At 43.6% G+C, this 13,712-nt stretch overlaps 1 protein-coding gene across 2 annotated transcripts in view; it reads right to left on the bottom strand.

The window, feature by feature from the left end:
• The window catches only part of PLEKHH3 (pleckstrin homology, MyTH4 and FERM domain containing H3), a 253,299-nt gene that overhangs the window by 24,632 nt on the left and 214,955 nt on the right, over positions 1 to 13,712 (bottom strand). Inside the window, exons 8-10 of one of the 2 annotated variants that reach the window (XM_086924097.1) lie at positions 10,719 to 10,926; positions 7,442 to 7,578; positions 4,903 to 5,023 (exon numbers count right to left, since the gene is read on the bottom strand). In XM_086924097.1, the coding sequence (XP_086780223.1) occupies positions 4,903 to 5,023; positions 7,442 to 7,578; positions 10,719 to 10,926 (466 nt within the window). Of the gene's footprint in view, positions 1 to 4,902; positions 5,024 to 7,441; positions 7,579 to 10,607; positions 10,927 to 13,712 lie in introns of both variants that reach the window. The other variant, XM_086924096.1, reaches the window with a different exon arrangement.

Raw genomic sequence — 13,712 nt, 5'->3', positions numbered from 1 at the left:
GCGAAGGTGTGGGGAAAAACATCAACATACAATAGGGGCAGAAAAACAAAGACCTAGGCACGAGACCTTCGGAAGATGAATAAGGAGAGAAGGACAATAGACATGAGGTCTCATCACAGAAATTGCCTTGAGAAGATACTGGGAGTGGAATTAACAATTCTAGCTGGTATTAACCCTATACGTTCACAGCCATTTTGCATTAAAGTTCACAGAAAGGGAAATATCCCAGTGGTCCCCCTCTGTACTTAAAGGGACACCACGGTCACTCAGCACCAGTAGTGCTCACCACCCTCAGTCCATATCGCTCTGCGTCTGCAGGGGTCTAATCTTTTGCTCAGCACTGGTGTTAGCTTGATCTAGATCTTCAGGAGCCGTACAGCTATTCTGAGAATGGCCGATTCTGGATGGTATACCTCGCTGTTACCATGTCCTGGTGCGCTGGCAGTTTCACAACTCTGCTTTGTGGCCATTTCCATTAGGTTGAAGAAGAAATTCGTTACTTACCTGTAACTGCAGTTATCTAGTAATGGTATCTTTCATAGATTCACATGCCTGAATCATTCCCCGTCGTCGGGACTCTCATCCCGACGACAGGGAATGATTCAGGCATGTGAATCTATGAAAGATACCCTAAAACTGGATAACCATGTTTGTCTGGCCCAATGGGTTGCTGTCAGTATTAGAGTGACAGCTGATTGTCTGCGTCTCAGTAGCACCAGTGATGTGAGATGGATCGGGGAAAAGAGCATGCAAGTTTACCTGACCATTCTATCAACAAGGTATTCCCTAGTCATCTGTGGTGTGGGTACCAGAATGTGAAACGTTGGTGTTCCACGTTCTCTGGAGTTGCTTAGAGAACTAAGTGTGGAGGGGCCCATCTGTTAGAGATGGTCTCCACTATTTCTAGCTTCAGCTCCCATTCATGCGAGACATTTGTCTGTTTGGCCTGTCCGCTTCTGTGTTTGCCACTCCTGGCAGATGTATTGCCACTAGTGTTATCTTTCTCTTAATGGACCATACATCCATGTCCTGTACTAGTTTATTCAACCATAGTATTTCCTTGTATCCTCTCTGCGACAACCACTGGAACCACCCAGTTGACTATGACCACTGTGTTTGCAGCAGCTCCCGCAGTGGTCTCTTGAGGAGTCTGCATGGAGTTTTAGGGATATGCAAGGTGCCAGTATGCTCATAGCAGCATTTTTTGCTGGAGACAGGGAGCTGGCAGGAACCGCAGGGGCATTGAGGCTCCACGAGCTCCCCAACATAGCATGCTGGGCGCCCTGGGTGGGCTCCAGGGCACCCAAGAGAAAGAGGCAGGGAGGGATGGGGTCCTCGGGACGGATTTTTAGCTGGGCCCTGTGGGATGTACTCACCAGGGCCAAGATAGGCCCAGGAAAGAGGGCCGTGAGGTCCCCCTCCCCCATTGATTTTAGGCCAGGCCCCAGGGGATGAGGTCCCCGGGGCCGAAACTGGCCTGGGGAGGTGGACTGGGCAACCCTCCTCCCCTAATTAATTTTGACAAGGCCCCAGGGGATGGGGTCCCCGGGCCAAATAAGCCAAGGGAGGGGGCCGTGCGGTCCCCCCATCTCCACCGATTTTTGGCCAGGGCCCATGTGATGGGGTGCCCAACCCTGAAATTGGCCCGGGGGGAGGGGAACCGTGCAGTCCTCCCCCCCCCCCCCCCTTCCCCCTTAATTTTAGCCTGGCCGGAGAGAATGGCTGTAGTTACTGTGAAAAGTGGGTTCTTTCTTGGCCTCTCCTGTTAATTTACTTTCGAAAAGTAAATTTTAATTACTACGAGTATGTAAATGTGCAAATCTACTGGAAACTCTGTCCATTTGGCCCCACCCCGTCCACCTTAGTAGTATGCAAAGGTTTTCCTGACTTATGGATGTACAGCCTATCAAACAGCCACCAGCGTATTTCTCTTTTAAAATCCCTAAGTATGCACATGCCCAAAATCCATAGCACCACTCACAGTCACACAGTAGCACTCTCACACCCACTTTCAGACTCACACAGGCACTCACACACACTCACAGATCCACACATACACCACTCAGACCGATAGAGCCATTAACACACTGTCACCTACCATACAGCCACTCACATAGCTGATCATAGAACCTTACAGCCACTCACAACTACTCACACACCAACCGAAAACACTCACATACTCAAACAGCCACACACTCACCCACTCACTGACCTATACGGCGACTCACACACCCACTCTCAAAAGTGACAGCTTAAAGTTAGAATAAAAAAATACATGGAAATTTACTGGGAAAAAAACAAAGGTTTACAATGACATTATTGTTAGAAAACAGAATTAAAAAAACCTTAGTAATTCACTGACAAAACCAAAGGTTACAGGGACGTTATAGTTAGTTGCCGAGTGCTTCTTTTACTTATAGTCACTTAGGAGTTTCAGCGATAACACTTTTTGGAATAGTCCTTCTTTACTTGCATACACATATCTTCGTCGATTACACCCTTTGGAGTATCCTATTCTTATTTTTATACACATCGCGGTTTTGATGCATGATGCACGCTACACTTGCAGAGCAAGCACATTTATATCCGGTTGATTTTATACAAGTCAAAACACTCGCACAACGGTATCGCGGGAACCGTCAGTTGCAATGCGGGGTAAGTTCAGTAAGCACTATGATTGATTTAAAGTTCAGTCAGTCTGTTATTCACTTGGAACTTACAATACAAATGCAATTTTCAGGTTAATCCTTGAAATGCACGGATATTTTCTACCGTTCTCGTAAGTCTGTCACTCTCGTTTTTCTTGTATTCATAATGCATGCCAATTAATATAACCACATGAGTTTGTTGAGCATGGGCACTAATTTAAACCTTAAACACATGGTTCTTTTTATCTGGGAATATTGCTTAATAGTTTTTCCAATTTTTTGAAAAATCACCAAACATCCAGTACATTGGTTTACACGTCGAGCTGCACATCACATGCTTGATTATCCTTTCACAGTATGTGGCACAGCCATATTGCAATTGCATTCTCACAGATAATATTCAAGAAATACCTGTGTGGATAAAACAATGGCTCTAACATCACTTTGCAAAGCCACCAGTTAACAATGTTTCCCGGCAACCAGGATAACTAGGTTATAGACGAGACACCAGACGAGGTGCCTCAATTTCTATTTTAATTTTGCATGACCACGGATTTGACAAATCAGATACTACACATTAGTGTATTTAATCATACGAATTACAATCCAGTACCTGCTAAGACTGAGCTCAAGTTTCTTCTATGTTTTCAGGATAACAGCCCCTGAAGACGGGTAAGGCCCGAAATGCATTGGGCGCATTTTTCATTTTGAATATATGAATTTGATTAAATTGAATGGATGTTACTAAAAGAAGGAAGTAAATAAAGGATAAAAAGAAGAGAAAGAAAAAAGAAAAAAGGATAATGAAAGAATAAAGAATAAAAAAACGTCACAACTTTGAATAACTTTATTTGCAAAGAATAATGGAGTATGAATTGGAGACGCCCCCAACATCTGGGGACAGCGCATCTAGTGACGTTATAGTTAGACTCAGATTTCACTTGATCAAAACCATTGAAATTCAGCAGTTACTCCTAGTTACCTGAGCTAACTATAACTTACGCCCCCACAATGCACTGCTTATGACCTCACACATTACAACACTCATGACATGGTCAGTGACATCACTGATGACATCTTAAATGACATTATTGAATTCTTTGAATTCTATTTCCTAACTATAACATCCTTGTAACCGCCTTTTTTTTTAAATGAATATATATACATATATATATATATATAAAATCCAATGTGATATCCGTGATAAAGGTCCCGAGCGACTGAAAAGCGTTGTTTTACATTTTTTCTACAAAAAGCAGAATAAATATCACAGAGAGTGTGTCTCAAATCTTTGCTGCGTATGGTGACAAAACAAGGAGAAATACTGAACGGTAAGGCCCTGCCGGTGAGAACGCACCACTACATAATTTAACAGAGCGCCAAATCTGTCCACTCGTTGGGACCATAGTGGAAACACACACACTAGCACACAAACAGAGTGCCATGGTACAGAGATGTGGATTTAGGCATAGAAAATTGTTCACAAACTTCACTATCAATATTTTTGGTCTCAATATTATTACTACGATATCTTAATGCCGTATCCATAATATGGAGAACAAAAATATTGATAGTGAAGTATGTGTAGAATAACAATATTCTCTATTTATATTAAGGATGCAGACCTATAGAAGCCTAACCATTGACCAGGGAGATGGCAGTCTGTGGCACAAGACAGCCACCCACATTCCCCTGCTTCCCTCGGGTCTCCAAAGACTTTCTACAATGCTTTGATGTCAGAGCAGTCAATCAGGGCTTGGACCAGTGTTGACAGCAGCTTTCTACAGAAGCAATGCGTAACAACTGACCTGAACTTACATCGTTGTATAAAACAGGATAATGTCCCAACTCAGAGGCGCAGATTTATGTAAATCAGTAACTTCCAAACATTTTCTAAACAGAACTATTTATATTATCGAAAAAGTGAAATTACCTAAAGTTCTAGGTATGTAATTTCATGGCATTCTCAAAACGTTAACTGAACCTGCACACTACTGGAACAAGTGAGGGACTAAGAGGGAGATGCTGGACACACAGTTACAGTGCTTAAAAGAAAGCTGTGGACACACTTAACTCAAAGAACAAAATACAAAAATTACAGAGACGAGCAAAAGAATTATCGAAGAGTATGTTAATTGTTAGTTCCAACTGCATCATTGCACTGTGACCTTAAAACGTCATGGATTCGTTGGTATGGTGCTCACAGGCTCCTCCCAAAGCCCACTAACGCGCAACTGATCTTGACAATTCATACCTGCTCAAAGAGGAATGAGAATTCAACGCCATTCTTAGGGACGCTGTCCATGTCCAGGAAGCAGTACAGCTTGAAGACCAGCCTTCGAGGAGCATCCTGGCACTTATCCATCCCAGCATTTCTGAGAACATCAAAAATAACATTAAGGGGAATGATGATTTCAGTTCTTGGGGCAAATGGCTATTCGAAGTGTGCTCTATCATAGTTGGAAACTTCAAACGTATATTTGGGGAAATGGGCCCTTATCCACTCCATCACACCCGTCATCACTATTTCACCCCCTCTAGAGTAAGAATATCCTCAAGTTTAGTGCCGAAAATAGCAGCAATCTGTACAGACGTTCATGCTGGTGAAAACCACGAATAAAGCCAGCAGATTGTCCCAGGCCGAAAAATAGATCATTTGCTGCTCAAACGACTGTGGTTCTGGAGTAGAAAGCCTTTCTTCATGAGACGACGGTCTGCTTTGTCACTCTGCTCCAACCACCCACTCTCAATCATGCTACCCCCGGACTGCCTATGAACGTCAGCTGGTGGCAGCTACCTCAAGTATGGTCATTAAGCAAAAAGGGAAAGGGGAAACCCTGTAATCCCAAGGAACCAGGGTAATCAAGCCATTATCAAAAAGAGTGCTCCTAAGGTAATCAATTATAGGCAAATAGCAACTGTGTAGAAAAGTGAATTTCTACTCACAAGAAAAGTGACAGAAGAAGAAAAGCAAAGAGAATTCAGTTTTAATGGTTGGATTAATCATATGCAAATTCTTCATATGACAATTTCAGTAAATTACGAAGGTGCTACATGTGGCATCCCACCTTGAATGTAGGGAGCACCCGGCACTTTTCCTGCATTCACTGTGGCACGTGGGCACTCTAAAGACAAGCGCCATTGTTTTCCGTGTCTTAAGACATTTGGATTCATTCAGAGTGCTGTAATTATCGAGTGCAGGTATTTGGCCCTTTAAGGCTAGCTGCATTCTTTTCGGAGTCTACCACTAATCATTTTCGTCCTGACGTCTGGATTGACCGATCCTGGCGATCCAACTACTCTCCTCCTATCTTCTCTGCAGAGGAATATTACTTTGAATGTGGCCAGGTAGATACATTTGTCCTGATGAAGACTCTCCCCAAATCTTTGTCCTAGGGTCGAAACGTTGACTTGATATTAACCACTTGTTCCTTCATTGGAAGGACCGCCAATATTGTGGAATTACGGGACTTTGCTTTCTCATACACATAATACTTAGACCTATGGTTGATTCATTTTTGGATCTTGTGTATATAGTTCTTCAAATGTTGTGCATTGTATATATTTTTTTTTTCTCCACATCATTTCACTTGGTCACCTTTGCATTGCACCACCACATGAAGCACCTACGTAATTTACTAAGATTGTTATATGAGGGGTTTTGAATATGACAAATCCAACCAATAAAACTGAATTCTCATTGCGTTTCTTCTGCTGGCACTTTTGTTCTGAGTAGAAATTCTCTTTTCTACATAGTTGCTATTTGCCTATAATTGATTGCCTTACCTCAAGTATAGAGCTTAGATCAGGTCAGTGACAGAAAGATTCAGTGAGCTAAAAGGCATTACCAGTACCCTTTGTGTAAGCACAGACATGGATCTGGTCTACACCCAAGTTGCCCTCATGGAAAGTTCTTTTTCCTGGTCCTTCCCAGGTGGCAAATGTAAATTTAAATGTATGTATACTTGTAAAGCGCACTGTTACCCCATCACTCGGGGCATCCTGCCGCTGGGGAACCCGTCCTGGCTTTCCCTGCGAGGGGGCACCCCCAAGGTGAAGCCAGGCATCCTGGCGCTGATAGGGCCGTTGTGGAGAGTTGCAGAGTGGGACCTATGGTTAGCGTAGGCACCTAGGCGAGAATTATCGAGTCCGCGGACATTGACCCAAGACCCTGCCGCGTTGGGAATTAAACCCTGGTCCCGGGACGACCTCTGCATCAGGATCTGCCGCTTCTAACCAGTGAGCCACAATTCTCCACAATGGACTGTTTATATGGAGCTACACACACATTTTCCTGGAACCCACCAATAACATTTCTAATAAGATAAAGGACGGTCAGAACACTCAAATTGACACCCCATTTTTTGACTGCTGTTGCACCTCAACAATTTCTTCAGAGCATTTCTGGACTCTTAAAAAAGCTTTTTTGTTTTTTAAAGTTCCAGTCATAGGCCAACTAGCATCCATTTTCACAGAGATGGGATTCCTGTTATTATCTTTGCGGGCAAGAATACTCACAGAGAGACCATGACAAACACTGTATCTGGCCCCTACAGCTGGCTGATAGGGCCAAAGACACCTACACCTGTCACAGCATTTCTGCTCTAACATACTATTGTGGAAGTCCTGCCTTTAAAACAACAGTGGCAAGTAGCTCCACAAGTGGAGAATTTTACAATCTCGTCTCCAGCATTCAAAAAGCAGACAACTCTGAAAGTCTTAGAAAGAACAACTCTAGCAACCATTTCCCCTAACTTCAGAAAGATGTTAATGTGGCACGCAAACATGCTTACTTTTCAAACCTGGTGAGAATATCTGCCACAATGGTGGACTTGCCCACAGCCCGCTCGCAGTGGTTGTTCTGTTCATATAGTGCAAAAACATTGCGCGATTGCTCTAGGCCCAGCTTGTCCAGCATCACGGTCACCACCTGGGGCAGGGAAGGAAGATTGGTAGTGAGCAGAGGGTACAGAACATGGATGACTGCATGCAGGACTCAACAGGGAAGGAAACATACAGCCTCTGGTCCACTCCTTTAATAATTGCACAGTGAGGAATCATTTAAATGCCTATTGACCACTGATGCAGCAGTTGCTTAGAATGCTCTCCCCGTGGACTTACAGTATACCCAGGATTTCCGACTTTTTAAAAAACATTTAAAAACTCATCTTTTTAGTCAGCTTATTAAAAAATGTTCTTGCCCTCTCTACCACAGTTCACTCACGCACCAGGACACTCAAGAGTATTTGAGCGCGATATAAGTCTTTCTTTAACATAACATAACATAACATGCAGTACTGTAACCTCAAACTAACAACCCCCCTCGCCCCAAAAAAACTCAACATCATCCACACCTACTAGGAGCAGGGGCTCTGCTATTACTTGTAAGTGTTGAACTCATGGACTCACACAAACTTCACAGGCGGTTGCAGTCGTGCAACCCAAACGTTAGTGGTGCCGCTGAATGGCGAGACCGCCATCAACACCTCAAATCCAATTTACTTTAACAGATTGCAGTAAAGAGTGGCACTTGGGAGGCGGTGTACATACAAGTTTATTAGGCAAGTCTGAAGGATGTACTCATTCAGACTTGCCTAATAAACTTGGATTTACACCACCAACCAAGTGTCGCTCTTTACTGCTAAATATAAATAAATATATATATATATCTCAAAACAATACCCTTTCAATCACAGAGTGCTGCATGAATTATGCAAAAAAAGAAGCAGAGAACTCTGGGTAGTTCCAAAGTTTATGTGGTGAGCAGGTCCTGTGTAGGGCACACTACAACACCAGCGATACTCTGAATTTGCTCACCTAAAAGTGTCCACATTTTTAAGCATAGAATTAGCACATTGCAATTTGTGCGGAGATAGAAAGGGACAGAGTCTCTTGCCACTTCTATAGCAAAGTCTTTAGGTATAGGATTAGCACAGTGACATCCATGCCGAACTATAAAATTACACAAGACTTTCACCACTCCAGGCAACCATCAAAGCCAACCTGGAATTAATAAAAGCAACCCCTAACACATGTTTCGCTATTATTAGAGACTTTGTCCCTTTCTATCTTGGCATGGGTTGGGGGAAATTGGCAGGGCGTGGACTGTAAAGTGGGTGTAGGGGGAGTGAAGCATGTAAATCTAGTGGCTGAAATGCACAATGTAAAACCAGAAAACCTAGGATCAATCCCAGCTCCCTACTTGACCAAATTGTGTGATTCTAAGCAATTGTTTTATTTCACTTTCACACCTTTTTCTTCATCATCACATATAAGAGGACCTTGAAATACATGACACCAGGATGTGCGCTACATGAAACTGTCTCCTGTTTAGGATGTAATAAACTATAATGTTGTCCATGCATAATAACAACCCAGGCCAGCCAAAGAGTACAAGTAACAAGAGACTTGCCTCTTAGTTCACTGTTGTGATTGTTGTCAGTGTGGGTGGAAGGAAGCACACATGTTTCTTAAATTCATGTTTAAAAAATACCACTTTATAAAAAGCACTTGTCAATGCACTGCTATGATTTGATGTGCTAAAGTGAAATGGTTCTGTATGTTAATGAAATACACTTTTTGAATTTGGAATAGACTATAATTTTCATACGTTTGTTGCAAGAGATCTTTAAAATGAAAGCCTTGCTCGAGTTAAGTGGTGCAGGAAACCTTAGTTACTTCCTTTCTATAGCTTTAATTAACCTAAAAACAAATGTTTGCAGGTTTATTTAACATCTTTTAATGTTAGGGCTGATTCGATTAAACAGCAAAGGGCTGCTGTTGACCAAGGGGTCTCATCGAAAGGTCAGGAGAGCTGCATGGTGTGAGTGCGTCTGTAACAGAGAAAGTCGTCTGTTAAATCCTGCCACTCCCGATCTACACATGAATGCAAGGCTGCACTCATGGGTACTGCCTGAATTTATTCCTGCGTTAGCAAGCAAGTGCCAACACCGCATAGGGCATTTCTGCAACTCCCCCCGAGGTGACCACTATGTGCTCCATCAAGGGTGGGCTTTGGAGTATATATGATGTACAAGATGTGTGCAAACAGACATGTTTTTTCCTTTTCAATCCCTACTTTTCCTAACTGTCTTTCTGCAGGCTCAGCTGGAGAAGCAGACATCTCCAAGGACTGTGGAGATGTGAGGTTGAAGATTTCCTGCAGAGTTGTTGCGCTGTCCTACAGTCGGAACAGAGATCCTATCTTCTACTGGAGTGGGGTCGGTTCTCCTTTCAATATTGTGTTAATCTTTTACATGAAGAACACAAGTTCTTGTTTCATGGGAGAAAAAGAAAAAAATGGTATGACCAGATGGTAAGAAAGAGGGGTTCTTGTTTACAAGAATCAAGGTATGCACCTACAATCTAGAGTAGGGATTCCTCTCCGGTGAGTAATGTGGTATGCTCCTACAATACAGGAGGTGTTCTCAACTTCCTTCGGTGCAGTATAATAAAGGAGTTTGCGTCTTTTTTGAGTACTGTAGTAATATCCTGTAGTCGGGTGTGTAAACTGATTGGTAACGTGAGTGGAAGTGCTTGTCTACTTTCAGCACAGCAGTACTTCCTCACAGTCGGTTGTTGTCTACTGTCAGTGTTGCAGTTACCCTGTACAGTCAAAGCTTATTCTGCCCTACGATTAGTCTTTCAGTTGTCCTAAAGTACTTTTCTTTTTTAAATTGGTGCACAGTGGTGTACTCTGATACAATCAAAGGTTAACACTATGCTATTCTGCTACAGGCAAGGATCACGGTTTGCTCAAAGCTTATGGTAACAGCTCACAGGACAGGGCTAGAGTTCCAGCTAAGTCCTGTGATATTATCATAACAGCACATGCTAGGATAGGTAGACATCTCTCCTAAAAAAAAATTAGTTAATAGTGTTCTGTACCTGCAACCCTTGCACCCCCTCCATGCAGGGTCTTGCTGGCCCAAACCTCCCGCCACCAAGCAGTCGACTTACGAAATACAGGCGAGTCCTGATCTTCGTCCCAGTAGCCCACGGCACTACCATCATGCCAGGGAAGGGCCCGCGCAGTGTACTGTGCCTGCCCAGTGCGGGAGAGAAGCTCACCTCCTCCGCCGTCGTGTGGGAGTTGATTGCGATCTTGCAGTTGCCGGCGCCAGGGTAGTGCACAGTGCAAGGGATCTGCTGCCGTTGCATGAGGACTGAGATCTCCTCCCAGGAGGGCACACACTCACGCACCTTCGTTTTCTCCAGGGACTCGGAGATAAACGAGCAGTACCGGTCCATCTCAGTGTCTGGAAACTTCTCCTGCGTCCTAGAAGGGGTTCAAGAGAAATAAGAAGGCTTTCAGGATCCAAGCACAACCTAGCAACTACCTGGACAACTAAACCTGCTCAGGAACACGTAAAACCAAACCGTAACCGCAGAAGCTGTGTGCTGATGTAGGTACAGGTGAAATTAGGAAACTTGCCGCTACATTATGAGGTCTCTTGTAGGTCCACAAGAATTTAGATCGTCTTTTGTGGACCATACCAAATGTTACACTGGGCTAAGAGCCAGCCCATTGCTTACCATTAGTTGGATTCCTTGTCAATCGTTTGCTTGCCTCTTATTGAAATGAAATGAAATGAAATGAAATACCAGCATTTGTAAAGCACACAGCTACCTCCGGATAGGTGTCCAGGCACTGGGGGCCGTCGGAAAGATTACGCGAGCTATTGCCCAGAGTCACATGGTGCTGGCCTAACCTGCAAGCCAGCACTAGGGATTGAACTGTTAACCCTGTGGTCCGGAGTCAGGCACCCTGGCTGCTGCGCCACACCTCTTCCACAATAGCTTTATACCCTCTTGTGTTTGTCCCTCCCCCTGAGCATAGCTTCTTTACCATTCTTTTGATTAGATGACTTGTACCCTTCCTCGGTCCACATTAAGGGAAATCCTTTTTGTTTTTTAATAGCGCTTTTCCACAGTTTATAATCATTTTTCTGATCAAAGTGGTATCCGCCATCTTAGAATGGTAAATTTTAAAAAGTTAACAAAATGATGTCTGGGTCATTTTTGTTTTTGCCGATGCTGCACAGCATCGGCAAAAATACTGGCAAACCCCTAGGGTGAAAGTGGAGGGCTTTTGCTTGTTTCGTTTTATTACCAATATTTCCTACACAACACCAGCAGCCTCCGTCTCCATCTGCCATAATTATTTAACTTAATACCCTGGGAAATATGACCATGAATGCACTATGCTGTTCGTATGGCGCGGTCCTGATTTTTAAATGTATCTGCAATGGCTACGGCTAAGGTAAGTGCAAAGATCGAATACGCACAGTAAACTGAACCTGAAAGCATCTTATCTGAATGGCCGCTTTAATTCTACCTTTTGCCTATTACAAAAAAACATAGGCACAAAGACCATTAGTTCTACATAATCATGTGCAGCAGGCACAGGGGGTGCATCAATGGACCACAGGGTGTTGGTGATAGGGAAAGAGGGCGATATTCACCAGGGAAGGACAATGTGATTGCTACCTCAGGAGAGCTTTAGTGACATGCATCTGGGATGCACCGGATGAAGTGATCTCACTGGAACCCTCGGTAAAGTGCCCCATGAGAACAATTTATAAGATACCTCTCTTGACATTGCGTGAAGTGCCTCTTGGGGGACACCAAGTGCAGTGCAGGACAGAAGCAGTGGTGAAATATATTTCAGGGGCACAGGTCTGTATGAATTACTGAGTGAGCGTGATGTGCAGATGTACAATATTGCAACAATATGTGGAAAATGTCAATGTGCCTCGTTTCATGTGTGACACCACCAGCCAGTGCTGGGTATCTCGGTTGCAGCATTTTGCATGCCTGAATTTTCAAGGCTGTACTTATCGTCATAAGTGCTGAACTTAGAGCCCTAAAATGTGACGCTTTTTTGGCTAAAAAAACTGGACATGAATCGCAGTTTAACATGACATTGGCCACCTAATTCTGGCAACATGTACCTCACAGGAAAAAAAACTAAACACACGAAGAACTCCCATGGAATCAGAAACTACCAATAGTACTTTTGGTAGTGCTTGCTATTAAAGTTTTGCAGTTTTGTTGAGCTAGTAAAAAAACGCACCTGCTTTTAGAATTTTAACTGGTATGCACAAACACAGAGAGGCTTATTCTGGGCCTTTTTACTGCGAAACAAACCGCTCCGAAGTCAGAAACTCGGGTAAACAGAATGGTGATACAATTACCCCAGAACTTTCTCCCTCAACTCGGAGAAAGTAGAAGTAGCAGCAAATGGCTGGTAAAAAGGCCCATGCAACGGGCCAGGGAAAGCAAACACCTTGATGTCCCTACCCTGGCGGCGAGTAGATCATCTAAATTACAACCCACAATAGCTGGAACCTCATCCATACTTTTCAAACAAGCGGTCAACTCGTATCATTTCTTTGGAGAGGATAGCGGTTATGCCTAAAAGTCGCCTTCCTACAGGTTATGCTCCTTTTAGAGCAGACTTGAGAAGATATTCAATCGTGGAAATCTGGTCATCCCCTGAAATTAAACCCACCTGAGACCAAATTCCTACTCAGGGTCTCGCCTCAGGGCTCGATCTCGGTCTCATCGTGCCTGGATTCAATGTACTGGAGTGCAAACATAACATCATTGAATCCTCACAATCTCAGGGATTAATGCTAGATAAATATCTGAGCCTACATGCAAAGAACACCCCTTATCAAAGTAAACCCCAAGACTTTAAATCCTGTCTGCCAGAATCAGGCTTTTAAGCGGATGTACAGTCTCTGGTCATGCTGTTATTCGACGGCAGGAATGCTTTACCCATAGGGATACCAAACCTTCACATGGGAGCAAGTCTGCTCTAACCCGAGCTCTCAGTACCATCAAATGACTACCTACCAATGCACAATGTTATATTCCAAATGGTGTGCATCACACGCAATGCCGCGCACTTTAAAATAGGATCACTGCTCTACAAAGTTCTGAATCCATTCCACTGAAACCACCTTGGTTGAAAAACAAAGAACCATATCTAAATCGTTCTTAGGAAGCACCCTCAAAAGTTGAAACTAGATTCCCCCTGTATACACATAAACCCTTTCT

This window comes from Lissotriton vulgaris, chromosome 5 (assembly GCF_964263255.1).
Source record: "Lissotriton vulgaris chromosome 5, aLisVul1.2, whole genome shotgun sequence".
Lineage (NCBI taxonomy): Eukaryota > Metazoa > Chordata > Amphibia > Caudata > Salamandridae > Lissotriton > Lissotriton vulgaris.
This window is presented reverse-complemented; position numbering and strand designations above follow the sequence as displayed.